Genomic DNA, 20,891 nt, shown 5'->3' on the forward strand with positions numbered 1-20,891 from the left:
TGTAACAGCCGTACTGGTGGTGTCTCTTTAAGATGCTCTAGTCTAGCTGATGACGTCACACGTATGCGCCGTAGCTTCTCTGTGGAGAGCGAGGGAGAAGTGCTAGACGGACATGTTGTTTGGACTCTGCTCATTTTATTTATGTTTAATATAATAGCAGCCGTTCAACCGGGCTTTACAAGGTTGTGGAAGTGCGTTTATTAAAGATTACACTGTGGAATCCCAGTACCAGTGTGATTGCAAGTTTTTTTTGATCGACCTGACGAGTTTGACGCCTCCTCTCCTCCCTCGAACGTAACCCTAGCGTTACAAAGTCACATGATAAAACTCAACCACAACCATAATTATTAGTTTTCTGTTTTTTTTTACATAATCCATTTTTATGTGCACAGTTACACATTTAGCTGTGAGGCTGGGTTGGCTGAAAGGCAGCGTTTTGCCAGATTTAGAAGAGATGGTTACATAAGCCCTGAGCTTCTGTTACCGTTCTGTACAGCTGAGCCTGAAACAAAGTGCTAAGATGGAAAACACTGGTTTGTTTGAACAGAACAGTATCCACATTAAAAGTGTGTTTTTCCAGTTCGTTCATAAATAAAGGACTCAAAAACCGACAACGGGAGACCTATTTGAACAATCATGGCACAAATAGTCTTACAATCAGTGACTGAAGCAAAACTGTAGCTTTAAATGAACCAAAACTCTGGTTGTTGTTCAAACTAAATAACATTTGCACTTTTCTAATCATTGCAAATGAAATCTGACTGTTTCTTTTTTTATAGTTGGTAATTCATGGGATTTGAGACATGAACTCACGCCACAAAGCTCCTTTAATTTCCAAAGGAAAAAGACGAGTGGTTTTGTCTTTGGCGTGTGTAAATATCTGTAACATAAGATGCATCACGGAGCGGACAAACAGCTCGCGTGTGACGCTGCGTGTTTACTCAGTCTCTCACTTCATTTGTCTCCCTGAGCACCGACTCCTGTCAGGGTTGTCACGACGACTGAGAGCGCTCTGATGTGCTGCCTCATGACTGACGTTGCAGCCGCGGCCATTATTACGTGATCACCTAGGAAACCATTGATCACCTGTCAGACAACCTGGGAATTTCTGACAAATGACAGATAAAAAGTTTTTTTTTTGTTTTTTTTGCCAGGAGAAGATGAGTCACAGTAACCTTTAGCAAGCAGAGAACAAAAGAGGGACTCATGCGCTATTTATTTGACTGTTATTAAATTTAGAGTTTTACAGAAGAGAAAGAAGATGTTTATCCAAACCAAATACTCCAGCATCCCATGATAGGACGTTACAAACATATCAAATGTTTTTATTCAGTTGAGTAGAAAACAAATTAGATATTTTGTTCATTCTGAGGTTTCATCTTCTGCAGTGTAAAGTTTTGTATCTGCTTCGGTTTACTTTATTAAAAAGAAAAAGAAATGAAAATGTGAAAACACATGAATGCTTGGATTACAAAATAACCACACAAATTTACCACATCAAATTTTTTGTGCAATATCTGTAAAATTGACACACACACACGCGCAGGTAAAAACATTATCACCCACCTTTAGCCTTTAAGCAGTGGGCGATAACGAGTGAAGCAGAACAAAAAAAGAAGTGCAGAGCTGCATTTAAACTCCGGTAATGAACTCACGCTGAAAGTCTGCTTTGCTTTAATTTTCATCCCCCTTCTCACGACCACATCTGTGCACATAACCAACACATGGGAAGTTTGTTTTCCTCACCCGTGCATGACATTAACCATATCATAAGTGGAGTCTTACGTCTCAAAAGCAAAGCTTTTGAAATAGATTTTTTTTTCTGTAAAACATTTCCAGACATTTAAACTTTAATTCACTTCCGCAAGTAAGTAAGGGATAAATTAAAATTAGACTGAGACATGCAAAAGCATCTATTTTTGAAATAATCTGCTGAAATGCTAACAAGTATTATGAATGCAAAGGGCAGCAGGAGTCATCGTTGTTCATGCAGAATCAAAAACAGCTCCACCTGAGTCAGCCCCTCTATGATTTCCACGTGTTCGACATGCAGTCTGTCGCTCACTTCCACATAAAACATATTTCTTAGGGCAGCAGAAAGGTGGTCTCCAGGTACTGAACATCTGTGTAACAGCTTGAATCATAGTAAGTCCTTTTGGCCGAATCCAACTTCAAAGTGTGTGTGTGTGTGTTTTTGAAGCCTGTAAAATATATTCGCCCATCTCAAGAGGGAACCAGTTAATTTTGGTCTTGAAACCATTAGTAGCAACTCAGAAAGATGAACCAGATTTGAGCATTTAAAAATAACTTTACTGCCACATGTATGTTGGGTGCGGTGTGTGTGTGTGTGCTTGTCAGGCACTCATAAAGCTACTGGCATTACTTTGAAGAAACATCAAATACTCCAGGAAACATTAAATAGATTAAAAAGAATTAAAAAGGGGGGGGGGTATTAAAAAGTCAAATTTTTATACAGTATCCTTTTTGACAGACTGTATTATTAAGTGATAATTAGTCCTTAAAGTAGCTAAGACTGATCAGAGGTGGGAGCTATAAAAAACTACTAATATTCTCAAAGAAATCAAATAAAAGCAGGATCCCAACACACTCCAACTCACACACTCTTCTCACCATCTGCCAGTGTGAGGATGGTGAACAAAAGTGTTTTTTTTTCCCCCACCAACATTAAGAGATGTCTCTTTGTTCAAGAACAGCTACAGAAAGCCATTAACTGTATGCTTGAAGTCAAAGGACTCCGCACGGTGTACTCTCGCTCACAAAAGGCATTTTTTTAAAGATTAGTTTTGAAGAATTTTGCAGCTGTGGTAAAAAGTAAGCACAACCCATTTCCGGTCTAAAGTTGTATTAATCTGAACATTAAAAATACCCACCAAAACTCATTAATACCACCTCAGATGAACTGTGAAATATCACTCAGTGGTATTATTTACTGCTATAAAACTGAGCGAAATAACAGAAAAAGCACCTCATGATTCAGCTGCAATACCTTGACGTAAAAGTCTTTTTCATGACCTCATCAGTCTTCTATCATTAAAAGAAGAATTATCTCAACTCTTCTTTTTAATCTCATAGGTCTCCAAATATTCATTCATGCACAGCTCTCTTGACTGACAGGGCCATTGCAATACCTTTATTTATTTATTTATTTATTTTTATTATTATTTATACTCCAATGTGGATTGTGCTGCTGTGCTGGTGGTCAGTGTCCTGTTTGCATGACCCACTTTAGATTGAACTTTAGCTGTTGGAGAACACGTTTGGCTCTAAAATACTTTAGTGTACGAAGAATTTAGCTTCTGACTCATTTACTCCAAGATGCCCACGTCCTGTGGCTGCAAAACAAGCAAAACTGGTGACCATTTTAGGCGAACCACCTCTTTGCAAATTGAATCATTCACATACCTGCTGCCAGTCTGCTTGTGGACGTGTGTATTTAGCTTAAAGAACTGTTTAATAATTGCTTAACGTGTTATAACACACACAGTAAAGCTAACTTTAAAAGAAAGCTGACCAGCTTTAATATAAAAGATCTAGCCTGAAAATCAAGTGCTTTTAAAGATTGTGAAGAGTCTGAAGAGTTTTTTTTTGGTTTGATCTGATTATAACCATAGGAATTAGGTTGTGTGCCACAATGTAAAGAGAAAAAAAAATCTCTGATGCCGACTCCAATTTGGAAGTGACAAAGCACCTTCTGAACGATCAATTATTACAATGAAACAAACAAACTGCAAATCCAAACAGAAATTAACCAATTCACTTATCCACGGAGGGGCGAATAACCTGGGTTGATTTCAGTGAATACAGAGCGGGGCTGCAACAGGGGAACCGAGGACTTCTGAACATTATGACCACATTTACAAGAACCAAAACTTTCTTTAACTCAAGAAACGGTCTCTTTTCTCCAGCAGTCATCAGGTGAGAGGCGGAATACGCCCTGGACAGGTCGTCAGTCCGTCACAGACAATAAAACATGATTTTAATGTGATGTTCGTTGGATTTGATACAAGATTTCGGTTCTTTTTACAGTGCAGACATTTTCAGCGTGGAAAATGTTCCAACCGTTGAAATTAGAAAGATACAAAACTGTTTTCCTACAGAAATATGTAAACATCATTATGCTGCCAGCTTAAAAATGGGACTAATTTAGCCCCGTCATGTTGGAGAGTTCAGCTCTGAACATGGTGATAGACCTGTCACCAGCAGGAGGGCTGCTCTGCACGGAGCATCAGGATAAACAATCAGTGACTGTCTCGCTCCTTAATCCTCTGTCTCTTAGTCATTACTGTCCAAACGGAGCTCTGGGCTGCGACGTTCAGCTCTGTTTGACCTTTCAGCTGATGAGTCTCTGTGTTAGTCACTGTTGCATTGCGTACATCTTGCTCCACAGTTGTTCTGGGCATGTGTGTCAATTCGTTTTCTACATTAAACAAGAGCGGGTTTGAGGCGTTCTCCTTTTATTGTCAGTTAATCCGTGCCAGTCCCATTTAATTCCTCCTCTTCTTCCTGAAATATGTTTCAGGGCATCATATGGGGCCATCGCTTCGCCTGCTAACAGCTGTCTTTTGTTTCCCTGCAGGCGAGCCTGAGTTTAAGTACATCGCCAACATGCACGGCAACGAGGCAGTGGGCAGAGAGCTGCTCATCTACCTGGCTCAGTACCTTTGCAATCAGTACCAGCAAGGCAACGAGACCATTATTGACCTCATCCAGAACACCCGCATCCATCTCATGCCCTCCATGAACCCCGACGGGTTTGAGAAGGCGGCCTCACAGGTGATGACACACCCAGCGTGGCCTGCAAACCTGATCCAAAGATATTGCATGCTTTCAAAACTGCAAATGTTGAATTAATCATCACGTCTTTTGGCTTTAATTAACACATGTATGTGTAAAGTCTCTATCACTCCTATAGTTTGTGTTTAAATGTCCTGTTTGCCGTTAAAGCCTGGAGAGATCAAGGACTGGTTTGTGGGCCGCAGTAATGCTCAGGGGGTGGATCTGAACCGTAACTTTCCCGATCTGGACCGCATCATCTACATTAACGAGAGGGAGGGCGGAGCCAACAACCACCTGCTGCAGAACATGAAGAAGGCCGTGGATGAAAACACAAAGGCATGCAAACGCTTTAAGTGATTACATGGTTCAGCCTGTGACAGTATGCTGTTCGTAGTTTGTAGTTGAAGATAGGAGTAGAGATCGAGTTTATGTAAGAGTGAAGTTTCACAATAAGTGAAATAAATAAAAACTATATATATATATATATATATTCTTGCACATTTCTGCATTTGTGTACAGTTAAAAATAGGCATTTGGCTTCAGTTCTTTTAGTTAGTGTTTAGAGTCTTAATATTGCAGCAATTTTTTTGTGACTACTCTCACACAAAATGTTTTGAAACACTGTACAAAAAAAAGCACATAGATGTCATTAGTACCATGTGATCATATCCACGTTTGCTCTGAAAATGGCTGCTCTAAAATCCGTCTTTTGTACCCGAGTGTAACACTCATACATTAATTAAAAAAATCTACAGCTATATAACCGGAGAATATTTCTGTTAATTTCTTACCAGTAAAGTATGTAGGTCTAAACTTTATTGATTATGTGCAAAACAAGAATCTTCCCTCTGACCTGCTTCTGATTGGAGAAACTTTGTGTGCTGTAACTCTTTGGGTGTTAAATACAATTTTCAGGTGTAGATTAATAAACAATTGGTGGCTCAGCTTTGCAAATCACTGTCCCATCTTTTCTAATCAATAATAAAGATGAAGTGGCTGCTTGTAGCAATGAGCTAACAGAAAATTTCCCTTCTAGATTGCAGCTCCTTAATGTTTTATTAGATATCTGTGTGAATGTCTTACATAAAGAAATGTCTCTTCTGTCTTTTCGTTGCTTTTCCAGCTGGCTCCAGAGACTAAGGCTGTGATCCACTGGATCATGGACATCCCCTTCGTCCTCTCTGCTAACCTGCACGGAGGAGATGTTGTGGCCAACTATCCGTATGATGAAACCCGCAGCGGTAAATCCACAAACACACATCTTATCAACACAGATTTTGCTTTTCCCTGTTTGACTTGTTAAAGTGGGAAACAAAAAGTGGGCATTTTTGTGGATTTAATGGAACAAATGTTTGAGCTGGGACTAAAACAACACACATTTTATTTGTTTTTTTCCCCTCGCTCAGAATGCCATAAATTTAGACCAGATGGAAAGATTTTGACAGCGCTCTGAGTAAATATTACCAGGCGCGTGTTTGATTTGTAGCAAATGCAGGTGTTCTGTTGACGTGCCATTATAGCCACCGTCTAAAGTTGAGCTTTCTCTCTTTTCTCTCTTTCGCCCCTCCGCCTCCTCGTGAAAGGATCCACCCATGAGTACAGCGCCAGCCCAGACGACAACATGTTCAAGTCTCTGGCTAAAGCTTACTCCATGTACAACCCCGTCATGTCCGACCCTCATCGACCCCCCTGCCGCAAAAATGACGACGACTCCAGCTTCAAGGATGGCATCACTAATGGTGGAGCGTGGTACAGCGTGCCGGGAGGTGAGAGGCAACCTGCTCCCCTTGTTGTTTTGGTTTAGAAACACATGCGTGTCCAGTGTGATGAAGGACGCGTTTGTAAATCAAAATTTTTATTTGTTTATTTTTCTATATTTATTGAGTATTAGAAATGTTATTATTCCACAGATATTTTCGTAATATTTATTTATTCTGCTGTTATTATTTATTTAATATCTTTTATCTACCTTAGAATGACTGGCTGGTTGTAGACAAAGCAACCAAGTGGCAATACAAATAATAAAAACAAACTTTTAGGTTCAAACTGTTAGCAAAGAGTGCCAGACTGAGTCGAGGAGGTTTCTATCAAAGACGCTGCAGGTGCATCTATCACCTGAGTGTTTTATTCTTGTCCACTTATCTGCTCACCTTAGCTTATTGTAAATATTTCACAAATAAAGCCTTTTTTAAATACACACAATTTACCAGGTTTCCTGGTCTGTCACTCCTGCTTCCTTCCTTTACCTTTAACGTCAGTTTTGCCTTTTGTTTGTTCTTCTCGTCTCCCGCAGGTATGCAGGATTTCAACTATCTCAGCAGCAACTGTTTTGAGATCACTCTGGAGCTCAGCTGTGACAAGTTTCCCGACGAGGACACACTTAAAACCTACTGGGAGCAGAACCGCAACTCCCTCATCAGCTACATCGAGCAGGTTGGCAGCTTTCGTGTCATAAACACACAAATGATTAAATGGCGTTTTAAAGGAAAACAAACTGATTCTCCATGATGCAGTAGCTCAAAGACACAGTAGATTGTCTCTGCCGGACTAATCTCAACAACTTTTCCCAAGAAAATAAGTCATGAAACATGTAGTAGTTTTAGGCTGGTTTATGGACAGTAAATAATGATGCTTTAGAGAAGTAAAAACCAAACTGTCATGTTAGGAAGAAACCAGGATGGACCTTTGTGAAATCACATGATGTAATCTGTTTCACGGCACAGACATCACAACCACTCATCTTAAAACTACTTCCACAGTTGCCATGTAAGCTCTCTGTAGTGGACACCTTTTACATCCTTCTCAGATCTCAGATCTCAGATCTCGTTATTTTGTGCTCCTCAAAACAGTATCACACCACCTCTGAGTCTTAGGATCATGCCTGTTTCTTTGCATGTTTGGTGCAGGTTCACCGTGGCGTCAAGGGCTTCGTCCGTGACCTTCAGGGAAACCCCATTTCCAACGCCACCATCTCTGTGGAGGGTATCGAACACGACATCACCACAGGTATTAGATTCCTGTTGAAATTCACGCAGTATGTGCTAAACTAACTCGCATATTTCACTGCAAACGGGAGTGAAACCTCCGATTTAAAGTATAAAAGAGAAATGCTGCAATGCCACCATCTTGTGGACAAATATGGGTATTACATTCCTTTCTAAAAGTTTGTGGTTCTGTTCTACATGTTCTACTTATTAAAGTTTATATGAGCATGTTAAAAACAGTGAAGGCTTCGAATGGGACTTCTTTTCCAGAGCTGAGAATGTCACTTTGTTTGTTGCTTGCACTCACTTTTAAAGGCAGAACTTTGTATTTTATAGCCAAAGATGGAGACTATTGGCGCCTTCTGGCTCCAGGGAACTACAAAGTGGCAGCCTCTGCTCCAGGATACCTGACTGTCATCAAGAAGGTGGCTGTGCCCTACAGCCCTGCAACAAGGGTAAGACACACGAAACAAGGGAAAACAAACAAGCAAACAAAAATCACACTTGCTCTCCTTTTGTTACTTCCCAAACTGCACTTGCTGTATTTGTTTCCTCAGCTCCTTTCTTTGCTTCTTAGTCCCTCCAGAAATATAATCGGGGGAGGGGAGGAAAGACACAAAGACAGAGGAGTCGAGAAAACACTTGGTTATTAAACTGGGATATCGTTGCTGCAGAACATTTAGTTAAAACAAACATTGATTAGATTTAATCTGTGACATAGCAGCATCATGGCTCAGCTATCTGCTGCATTTACTAAATTCTGCAAGATATGTGTAAAATGTGTCATTAATGTTTAATCTATGTGAGAAAAAATTAATTATTTAAATAATGTGTCATGCAAGACAGAGCAAATGCCAAAAAGACTTCCGCCTCCTCGCTCCTTCTGTATAGCTATATTTATTGTTCTACATTAGCACTGCAATCAGAAAGTGAGAATTTTGTGAACATCTTAGGAAACTAACGGCACAGAAAAAAATTTAGCACAGATTTTTTTTCTTTTGTATGTTTTTAATAATTGTGATCAAAATTTGTACAGGTTTGCTTCCCTTGTTGTAGAATCCATAAAGCTTTACATAGATGCTGTTTAAACAACTTTTATATTTGAAACTAGCTTTCTTTGAAGGAATGCAAATCACCCGGTGCCATACATGACAAAGTTTAACAAAGATCTCACGTGATCTGTTGGTGCTCAAAGTACGTGTTGGAGATGACTCTCAGCTACTACCATGTCAAATTTCAACGCAGTATCTGTAAAATTGTTTGAGTTGTGGCCATCTTGTGTTTGTTAATGTTGATTTGATGTGGTGGCCATCTTGAACTGGGTTGACTTCACATGTTAATCAGCTGTAGATGTCCATCCAATGATTATTTTCTGAGAGTTTTATTGAAATCCATCCAGTGGTTTATGAGATATTTTGCTAACAGACAGACGACAGGGTTGACCCCAACAATAATATTGAAGTTTTCATGAAAGATCTCATGCAATCTGTTAGCGCTCAGAGTATCTATTGAAGATGACACACGGCTACCACCACGTCAAAGTTCAGCTCAATATCTGTAAAACTGAATGATATTTAGCTATTTTTGTGTTTGCTAAGGTTGATTAGCTGTGGCAGCCATCTTGAATTCGAATGACTCCAGATGTTAATCAGCTGTAGATGTCCATCCAATGATCAGTTTCTGAGAGTTTCATTGAAATCTGTCCTCTGGTTCATGAAATATTTTGCTAACAGACAGACAAACACACACATATACAGGGATTCCATTATCATGGCAGCGCGCTGTAATAAGGGACATTTTGTCGACTCTGTTCCTCTCTGTGCTGTTATGAATCCAGGTGGACTTTGAGCTGGAGTCCCTGATGGAGAGGAAGGAGGAGGAGCGGGAGGAGCTGATGGACTGGTGGAAAATGATGTCAGAGACTCTGAACTTCTGAAGCGTCTGTCTCGTCGATGATCGGCGCGTCCACACACACCGGTGTAATATATTCATTCTGCGTGTTCGTCCACCTGAAAGAGAATCCGTTGTCTCTTTTTGGTTTTCCCTTCCACTGCTAATCAATTCGATGACATTGTTCGCCTCACACCTCCTGTAGATTGTTTGAGCATCCTGCACACTTGGAAAGACAGCGGAGGATTTTGCAGGTAGTTCGGTGGACGTGAGACTGGTGTTGATTTCCGTGGTATTTATTGTATTTTTTATTGTGATTGGTAACCATGGCACCCATCTATATAACCAATGAAGGACTGAGTAATTAAGTAGAAAAGCTATTTGCATCATCCTCATCATCATCATCATCACAGCTCTGGCTGTACAAATCCATCTTTCCCTCCTGTTTTAAATGTCTCTGTTTGTCCAGGCTTCGGTACAAAAACACACAACTACACAAACCTGTTCACTTCCCAGCGAACACACATTCTGACAAGTATTCATTATGTTTCTGTTTTGTACCATGAAAAAACGTACGACACTATGGTCCTGAGATAATCAGGGACATTAAAAACACGGTAAACATTTTATCTTAACAGACTCATTTCCATGTGTGTTATCGATGTTAAGAGTTTTTTTTTGTTTTTTAAACTACAGCACAGTTATGATTTTAGCACAAGATTAATAGTCATAATATATACTGTATTTATGAAGTAGGTATAGCAACATATATATGTGTTTTTGTTACTAAAACTAAGTATAAAAAGACCATCGAGGCTTAGTTAAATCTCTTCATGTCAAACAAATTTAAAGCCTTTCCTTTGTACGTGCACGACACCAGAGATACTGTAAGACACGGCACAGCAGAAGGAGTTGATTTTCAAAGATATATTATTGTAACACTAATATTTTGAGTGGACTGTAAGACCACAGGAAAAAAACCTAAAGATTTATTGAATGTATAAGTATAAAATAGATGTGAAACATAAAGAATGATCCAATCAATAAAATTCCCCTTTATGTTGTCAAACTGCAGCGTTGTTGTCTTTGTTTTGGCTCATAGAAGCCAGAGATATCTAAATCATACCTAGGTCTTTTATGGTTTTACTGAGAAATTATTTAAAATGGGTTTCTGCATGGGTTTCTGCATTCACTCTACATCCACTTTCTTTGTTCTAGTTTAACCATCCAGACATCAAAATGCTCAGCTCAGTCAGCAACGGTGTGCTGTGATGTTTAGTGTTTGCAACCTTCATACTTTTTGAAATATTTAACTTTATTTACAAAAGTTTTCCCCATAGAAATGCATTAAAATCTCTTCAGCTTATGTGGCGACCAGTCAGTCAAAAACAGAGAAGGTGAAAGTTTATTTTTAGTTTTTAGCAGAGTTTATCAAAGACTTTACAGCAGCATTAGTTATTGTGTTAATTCAAAAATTCACAAAGATACTTCGCCTGTTTAGATTAATTATAGCCTTAGTTAAACCCTGTGAAAAAAAAAGCAACTAAACGATAGGAGAGGCTGCGGCGGGCGATAATGATTCTCTACATTAGGCATGTTTCGGTCCAGTAAAAGTGAGTGATGCTTTTCTGAGATGGCAAAACCTATTCTGTGACTCCAGACTGACTGACTGGTGATGGGTGAGGGGAAAAGGTGAGTCAGACAGACAGGAGGAAAGAAACAAACAAGAAACATAAGTGAGAAGAGGCCCAGCGGGATACGAGGGTCTGACACCCGAGCTGCCTGTCTCCACATCCTCGAACCATTTGTCTTTTACCTTATCTGTCTGCAGCAGCATGAATCACACTAATGAACACATAGTTGGAGACTCTTCTTTGTAATTTGTGGATAGCTTCAACTCAGGCGAATGTCTAGTTAGGCGGAGTGAAAACAGCTGTGTGGGTAAACAGGTTAGAGGACAAACTGCAGCGAGAACTCAGGAAGAAGAGGTTATTCCCCAACTAATTTACTACTGATCGGTGTGTGAGTATTAGAGACATGATAACACACATAATATTTACAGTATTACAGGTTTCCATCAGTGGCAGACCCCCTCCTTCAGCATCCCTCTTGAAAAAGGTTAGCTTCACTTTTAAAGTTGTCTGGGAGGTTTGAAAAGTAAGAATAGTTTTTTTTGTCTGTCCCAGTGTTGCAAACTGCAGGATGAAATGGTTTGTGTGAAATACACAGACCTGACAGTCAACAGTAAAAACCCCATGATGCAAGCAAAAACACTAAAGACGATCTGTGGAAGCGATGCTGAGGAAGGTGCCGATAAAAAGCTGACAGACAGTCAGAGTTTCGTACATTTAGTTTTTTTTTGGTTTATCTTTACTAATGACCACCCAGAGCTCACTACAGTACATGCTCAATATTAGAAGGTTACTTCTGAGTGAATACGATGACATAAAGGTCATCAAAATTGAATATTTTTCATCATTACTTGATGGGACATGGCGTATAAGGACCTGAGAAAGATTACTGAATTCAATGAGCAGGAGAAAATAAAAAGCAAACACCATTGCTATATCTAAAAATGCATGAGAATGTAGAAATAAATAAATGTCTTCAAAATATGTCAAATGTATACTGAAACTCTGATGAGAGACTAGATAGGAACTAAAAATGTTCCTGGAGAGACATCCTCTCTGCTTAAAATATATTCCTATGACACTATCTAAAGATAAATGATTATTTATCATATTATTGAGTAATAAAGCTCATTTTGCAGTGATAACAAAGATTCTTTTTGCAAAGCAAACTGAGAAAATCTGTGTTTGTGAGATGAGTCTGAAAGACAAACTGTAGAAGAATTAAAGGGGTCTTAAACTTCACATAAAACACGACTAAAGACTCCTAACATCATGACTGCCCGCTGCAGTGAAAGGCAGGCGATCGTGTAATTGCCTGTGTATGTCTGTATGTGTGCTTGTCTGTCTGTTAGCAAAATATCTCATAAATCAATTGACAGATTTTAATGAAACTCTCAGACAGCGACCATTAGACGTGCATCTATAACTGATTCACGTTTGAGCTCGACCCAATTCAAGATGGCTTCAGCAGTTAATCGACCACAGAAAACTTAAACTGTCTAAAACTCAGTCAGTTTTAAAGATATTGAGCTAAAATCCGGTGTGGTAGTAGCTGAGATTCATCCCTAACACAGACTCTGAGTGCTAACAGATCCTCGAATATCCTAAATGATTTTAAACATCTTAATCAGAAGATGTATATTTGGAATAAGGCATAATTTGGAATTCACACACAGAATATGTCAACTACTTCATCTGTACACAATCTGAGATACAATTATATTTTTAGATTTATTGTAGTATCGTTTTAAAAGAGGTCCTCCTTTTTGAAAAGACTTTTACAAGGAATAATTAACACTGAACTTAATAAATCCGTATAAGATCATCATTTAGCGTAATTTTTTAGTCAGTTTCACGTCTGACTTCTATATGCTGTTTGTAAATGTGTGTCCTTTGGCCTTAAGTAAAAATGTTACTTAATTTATCACGTCCCAGAACACACTCACACACACCGAGCAAGGGTGGCACTTTTAGTCCAACTATGCAGTTGAATCAGCAGTTTTAGCATTAGATGCTAACTCTGCAGATCAATGGAAACCTTGGTCTATTAGTCATACTGCTCCTATTTGCATCTGCTATCAGCATCTTCTCATCAATAGCATTGATCACACCGCTCTGGCCTGGGGGTGCAGGAGGACACAGCGGAGAGGGCATTAATCTGGTCAAACAGTCAACGTCAGTCAGTTCCCACTTTAGGCGACAACAGGTGATGTTTTACAGATCGACAAATAACAGGTTTCTGTCAGACACCCAAGACAAATGGGGGTGAAGTGGTATTTACAGTGGAAGTCCAGTAACTATATTGGATATGTGCTGGAAGTGGAGCTGAAACTATAAATGTATCCAAAAAGTCAGGAATGACAAATATGAACTGGTTTTGTTTAGAAGAAGCTTTTCTGATCAAACAGTCCACACTTAAGCTTCTTCTTAACCCTGCCTTGATGCTACAAAACACACTCACACACATGTATGCATTTTGCTCTAGTATGTAGAAAGGTCAAGACTGGAAATATAAATAAAATTTCTTTAAATTGAACTTCACCTGTGTACATTAGCTTTGGTGGATCCATAATACAAGTTGGAGTGCAACAAAACGTAAGAGGGCATTTTTTTGTTCTTTTTTAAAAAAAATCAGCAATGGGGTTGGAACGTTCAAGTCACTTTCTAGTTTATGACTGTCATTTGTATGATGTTCAAACAAAAAATTGTATGTTTTCTTTAAAAACTGCAACATTTGGAGACATGAGTTGAAATCAGATAGCCGCAGTGTCAAACAGTTCATACGAATGCCTTCAGCTACAAAAACCAATTAACTCTGCCGTCATTTGTTTGCCCTGTGGGTAATTACACAGCAGATAGAGGGTAATTTGTAAACCTGGTTTGTTCTCAGTCCATATTTGTCATAACTGATTAAATCCTGCAGATGACAGCAGAGTGCTGATGGTCCGACGATGGCTGGGAGGAAATTTGTCATGAAAGGAAACTTTAGTGACATTAACTGAGGTACCTGCGGATCTTGTGAAGACTGTTATTTGAATGTAGGAGAAAGTGGCTCCTCTTAGAGTTTGTGGACTTTTGAGTTCAGAAAACAGCAGAAGCTAAAAAAATGCATCGTCTCTTTTTCATCTCATGTGCAAGAGCTGGCCTCAAAAACATTAATATGTGTTTAAACAGTCTTTTATATATATATTTTTTCTTTTTTTTTGTTACTCCTATTAGGCGAGGCCACAGATCATAAAGAGAAACTACCAGAAAACAAATAAATGATGATGTATCACAAACACAGTTTTTAATGTCAGTGTAGCCTATATAGACAAGGCCTATGTGCTTAAAGGGGATGTTTTGTCCATCTTTTATGTATGTTGAAAGTTCACACGGGCTTTTAAAGGACTTGTGGTCTACAGAGTTTAGCATTGGTCATTCTGAGTTCAAAAAAGCAGGATAAATATACTGACAGGCTAGGTAAAATATATACATCATTACCAAAACAAAAACAAAGAACAGTGCATTGCATGATCAAAAAGCTTTTTGTGGCCATTCCGTTTTTGGCATGGTGGCTTGAGATGTTGCCTCACAGCAGGAAGGCTGCAGTTTCAAGACCTGTACCCCGCCTGGTGTCCAGTGACCCCTGGAGTAAGCCCCAACCCCCACGCCCTGTGACCCCCCATGGAAAAAGGAGCTAAAGAAAATGGACTGATGGATGGTTCCAGTGTTTACTACTGCATCTGGATTTGTGTTGGGAAAACTGTTCATGGAAACCGGGGTGCTCAGGAGAAAAACTGCTTTATCAGGCTAGAACATAGTTTTCTTTTTTTAATGCAGAAATGTCAAGCTCATGGGCATAAGTAAAACTCATTTAAACTAATTTTCTTTTGGTGTCTGAATGTATGAACACTGTAAATGTCACTTTTCTCATAGGTGCTGCAGACTACTGAGGATAAAATGACTATGAGGAGTCAAATAAATGGACTCTACTTATAGTTCTATTGCAGTCTTTAACAGTATTGGTCACGTTCACACACACTTTTACACACCGAGTAGCAGATCGGGGACAATGTGGAGTTTGTTGTCTTGCTCATCGATGCAGTGGAGGAAACTGGAATCAAACCAACAACCTCCAAAATGACAGATGGCAGATCTTAATTTATCAGTGTGTTGCATGATGTTTAAGCTACATTTTTGTATGATGCAGATTCTTTAGAAAGTGATTTTTAGTGTACTACAGTTACTGCTTGTTGAAATGCATTTGCACAAAAATTCAACATACTTTCAACTCACCACACACACAGTACATACACTACTGCATATTTCTGCAGCCCCTCTGAAAGGAAGCATATCTGCAGGGCACAGAGGGCAAAACACACACACAGCCATCATTTCAGAGGACTTTACATTTACTTACATTGAATTTGTAAAGTTTAACCTTAAACCTAACCTTATGTCAAACTTAAGACAAGATCTCATCCTAAAATATATTTACTTTGCTTTTTTCCCCCCCTCAAAGGAGTTGAGGACGTGCACTGACAGTAAACAGATTTATGCCTCCAACATTTGGAGTTACAGACATACAATACATACAGAAATACACACACACATACAGAAATACGTACACACACACCCACACACACATACATAAACACCCATCCGCACACACACATTGAAGTTTCCTGAAGAAGTGCAGTATCAGCAAAAAGATTTCTGTATACACACTTGCAGCATATTCAGCTTTCAAAGGAGCAAAACTGTTTGAATAGGAGGATTTAGTCTCTTCAAGACTTATTGCTTTCTGTTTGCACTGATTTTATTTTTTACTTTTCATCAAAATCTCTCAACTCAGCGCAACTGCTCTGTAAACTAACCGTTAACCTCCTTTTATAACTATTAAAGTGGTGTATTTAATTATGAAAAAAACACAGAACTGTGGTTAGATTAGGTCTGTGTCCAAATTACATTTTGCTTAGTACAAAGTTTGCAAATCTGTTTCTTTTCTTTTCTTTTCTTTTCAGTTTTTAAAGAAAATTCAAGTTGCAGATCTGGTTATGAGTTGCTGTCACTCTCAGTTCAGTTGTGTTCCGTAAATTTTAATTGAGTTTACGTTAAATGAATAAATGAACTTTAACGTAAGTTTGATCAGACTGAATTCCACATCCCTACGTTTGTTAAAAAGCCCGCTGCGTGCACAGAGATAATCTGAATCAAGGCACTAAATATGCCTAAAGGAACAAAATGTAACATCTGATGAGCTAGTTGCACAAAATTGTGATTTAAGGATGCAAAGAACACCCAGAGCGAAGGTCAGACACTGACCTTTGTGTGTGTTTGTACTGTCAGATCTGTAAATGTACATCAGTTATATAAAGAGCTGAGTTGTGAACTGATCATCACCGGATGGTGAGTTGAATCAGGAGGATACCAAACAGGCTTAGTGAACACAGACCTGTAAGGCTGTTCTGGGAGCTTTAGGCAAATATTTACAGCAAACAGTTCGAACATTTATACAATATTCTTTATATCAGGAGTCATTTTCTTTAGTAGCTCCTGATTTCACTGCCCTAGCTGCATACTTGGCCACACTAGTTTGATGTCTTGGTGCCTTAATCAGACACTCTTAAGGTAGTATCTGCCTGGGCTGTTACTGTTACGGACAAATTGCAAACATTCATGACTGAGTTTCAAAAAGTTCTCTGGGTTTTTTAATTTTCTTGCCTGAGTTGCAGGGCTCTGAATCTTAGAACTTGTCTCAAACTCATTTCTGTTTAGCTTTTGTCATTTTTGAGCACTAGCCCTGTATTTTATTTATTTATTGTGTGTCTTTTTATACATATTTTTGTTGTTCTAAACACGATGAGAGGAGGTAGATTTGTGCCAGATGTGGTGCTGTCCTTGATGGTGAATAGTTTAATTTTATTCTTATTTGATAACAGCACTTTCCTCTACATGTTTGAGGAAAAAAATCTAAACTGTCTGCTTTATTCTTTTCATTATTTCAATTTCAATTCAATATTTTTTCTCCTGGACACTTTTCCTTGAAGTCCAGCTCTGTGCAGTTTGCTGTGGTCCTGTGGACAGATCATCAGGGCTATCTTTGGCTTCCCGGATGTTCCTCTGATTAATGTCCTCCTCGTCAGGTCCGTGAGTTTTGGGAGACAACCCAGTGTTGGAAGGTTTGCTGTGGCAGCATCATCAATCCATTGCCTAAAACTGGATGTAATGGTGCTCCATGGGATGTTCAGGGTTTGGTATATTGTTTTTATAACCCAAACTTGATCGGTATTTGTCTACAGTTTTGTCTCTGGTTTGTGTGGAGAGTTCCTTGGCCTTCATGCTGACCATGATGTGCCACCATGCTTGGAGGTAAATCTCACTACTTAGAGGTGTTTGTTGTTACAACAGCTATATATCGTTTTACAATTCTTGATCTTTTGACACTTAGATTGTTCTTCTTTAACTAATTATGAAGCTTCCGAAGGTAATGATTGGGGTTTCAAAGCAAAGCGACTGAATATATATATATATATATACATGCCCCATTTTCAGTTTTATGTTTATTTATATTATTTGTAGAATTATTACTTACGATCAAATAATAAATCCAGGCAAGGCAAAAAAAGAGAAAAATAACCAAGGGAGATGGGTACTTTTTCTCTTTTGTAACCCTCTGTAACCTGGATTTTTCCACCTTTTCCTATTTTGCTCTACCCATTCCATTCTTTTAAAAAAACATGCATCTTGCCATCATTCTTCTTCTCTCCGCTGCTTGTAAATGTTGCTGGCACAAACCCAAATGCCCTCTGTGTCATCTTAAATTATCGCGTGACCGGTGTCATAAATGTGAGCCATAAATTAACATGCGCACACTCGTGCAGCCATGACCACATGCACGAACGCACTGGTGTCAGTGGTGGGGAGATGAAAGGGCACTATAAGAGCTGTGAGTGGTGCACAAAAGAGGAAATAAGAACAGGAGGGAAAGAATGGCACTTACAGCTTGGCACTCAAACGGAGGATTTCCTCTCAGTTCCTTGTCTTCCCTCCGCTCTTTCTGTTTACACATAGCTTAAATGTGAGTCTTGAATGTGTGAAGGTTAATTACCAACATTTTACGGTCTAATCTACAAAGTAAGACCACAATTTTCCCGGTAGGTTCATGTGTTTGATCGAGAAAACATTCAATGAGGCTCGAAAACGCGGAAAAATTTCTTTCCTACAATCTTCAAAGTGAGATCAGATTTAAGCAGCAAAGGAGATGAGAGTAATAAACCTCATGGAACTCTGGAAGATTATCCAAGCTTTATTATTTTCCGTTTTGCTCCTTTGTGGTGTCAGCAGATTGTCTTCCTGTGGCATTTCATCCAAGAGGTGATGGATGTCTCAGGCCAAATATTTGCTCCCTCTAGGGGAAGTTCATGAAACACTTAAGACACTATCACAGTCAGCAGACTTCTGAACAAACGTGTTTTTTTCCCTCTTACCTTCGGTGCACTCATCGTTTTATCTCAATCTTTCTCCTTTGTTTTTGACTCTTCTTGTATTTTGTAAGTTGTCCAATGGTTTTCTTTTGCTGATTTAAACTACTGTACTTTAAAAGCTGTTGCAAAGGTAAATACTTTCATAGCTGCTAAGGTCATCCTTAAGACTGAGTTTATTTTTTTTAGTTTTAATGGTTTGAAGTTCTTGGAATAATAAGCTGTCAGCAGGAAAAAGCATATAGTGATCAACAGTGTTTGCTATTTTTTGTAGCTGTGATGTAAAAAAATCTGATGTTTGGTGTTTTTAGAGGTTCCTACTGTCTTTTTCTGGTCCAAGTCGTGTATCAGATGAGTTTAAGCTGCAGAAACCTGCATGAGGTGCTTTGTTTTTAGGCATTTGGGTATAATTAATAACTTTGATAAGCCTACTCACTGTAGTGGTAAAAATGAACAAATTAAAGTTGTGGGGGACTACTCTGAGTGTGCTCTAACAGTAAAATACAAATCTGAGCAGAAAATCCTTTGTGCAGCTGACGTAAACACCATCATTTGAGTCTTATCATTTAGGTTGTCTGGCACATCAAATCTTCAAGCTGTAAATAAATGAAGTCATCGTTTAAAAGATTCATATCTCATCCCACTTGTGATCAGAGGCTACCTTAATGTGTCGTTTGGTTAGATGCGGAGCGACAGTGTTTATGTGAAATATAGAAACTATTCTATCCTTTTTTTAAACTCTGTTGGTTCTTTCTGCCTCCATAGAAGCTAAATATTTCACTGTTTCCATCATTACAACCATGCCAGGTAGTGTACAGCTCATTTATAACAAACTTTAAAGAAAGTAACTTAATGAAAACAGGAAGTTATAGACTATTAATTAAGTCAAAAATGCAGAAGCATTTTTCAAAAAGCTGAGAAAGAAGGGTTGTGTTGACTAAGTTTTTTTGTGTTATTTTACCTAGTTTTTTTTCCCTAAAGGACATTTGTTGAAAGCAGATACCCTTTTTCCTAAACACTTCACGCATTTAGCACAATCACTCACCCAATTAGCAAAACATTCCACTTCTTTAGTAAAATAAAATCCTTTTCAGTAGCAATACATAACATAGCCCAGTACTTAAAGGGTACTTATAGCATGTTATCCTGTGAGTACTGAGTATGTAAACAAATATACACAAACTGTATTTTGTGGCCATATTAAATAAGCATTATTTATTTATTTCACACTTTTACTTTCCTCGTGATGACTAAGTAAGGCGTACAGAAAAAGTACAAAAAAATACATTTCCCAAGCAGCACAACATGAGACCAAAATATTCCAATTTTATGTAAGCTCAGTGAACGTTTGTGTAAAACAAACAAACACACACACAATAGAAAAACAAAGCTATGACCTACATAACTGCAGTAAGTGTAGGAACTTTGTTTTTATTCCTCAAACTGTTGTCTTACTCTTGATCTAGAGTTGTCTATATGGTTTATATACACAAACATAGGGAGATGTACCTGTAACTTTATCATATGTGATATATAATGACAATAAAGCTATTTTTCTTCTAATTCTGAAACAAAACAAAAACCAAAAGTTCTAGTCTAGGCATCATCTCTTCACCCTGCTGGGTTTGGCCTTAAGATTTAACCGACCCAACAGGATATATCCTCATTTGCAAGGCATTGTGGGTGCTGAATCCATCCCTGCACTGTTGCTACATCAATATTCCTGATTGGTTAGGGTTATGGATATTAGGGTTAGCTGGATATTTTTAACCAGCTAGTTTAAAATTGTGGTATGAACATTGAAAAAAAGTGACATCATATCTTTCTGTGACAAAAGTAGATTAATGTGTTCATCCATCTATTTTCTTTACCCACTTTTCTATCCAGGGTCGAAGCAGAGCTGGTGGCTATGATGCTTTGCAAAAAGTGTAAGGCTGAAATTGAGCTTATAGTTGTGTAAATCTGGGCTGGTGTTTTGCTGTTTGAGTGTTGCTAACTGTGTAAAAATCTGTTTTTAGCGTGTAAGCGATCACATGAAACTGTTACACAGTCAGATGGACTGGTCCAGTTTTAAACCCAGAATTTCCACAGTCATTAAAAAGGGGAAGGTTATCAAATGACTC

General features: G+C 38.6%; 1 protein-coding gene across 1 annotated transcript in view; it reads left to right on the forward strand.

Moving 5' to 3' along the window:
• cpe (carboxypeptidase E) overlaps positions 1–10,740 on the forward strand; it is a 28,902-nt gene extending 18,162 nt beyond the window's left edge. The window contains exons 2-9 of the mRNA XM_017408865.3: positions 4,598–4,794; positions 4,966–5,133; positions 5,921–6,038; positions 6,381–6,563; positions 7,091–7,230; positions 7,704–7,803; positions 8,118–8,236; positions 9,619–10,740. Of these exons, the coding sequence (XP_017264354.1) occupies positions 4,598–4,794; positions 4,966–5,133; positions 5,921–6,038; positions 6,381–6,563; positions 7,091–7,230; positions 7,704–7,803; positions 8,118–8,236; positions 9,619–9,717 (1,124 nt within the window). The 3' untranslated portion in view covers positions 9,718–10,740. The remainder of the gene's footprint in view (positions 1–4,597; positions 4,795–4,965; positions 5,134–5,920; positions 6,039–6,380; positions 6,564–7,090; positions 7,231–7,703; positions 7,804–8,117; positions 8,237–9,618) is intronic.
• Positions 10,741–20,891: the final 10,151 nt, after the last annotated feature.

Source organism: Kryptolebias marmoratus, linkage group LG3 (assembly GCF_001649575.2).
Source record: "Kryptolebias marmoratus isolate JLee-2015 linkage group LG3, ASM164957v2, whole genome shotgun sequence".
NCBI classification, from domain to species: Eukaryota; Metazoa; Chordata; class Actinopteri; order Cyprinodontiformes; family Rivulidae; genus Kryptolebias; species Kryptolebias marmoratus.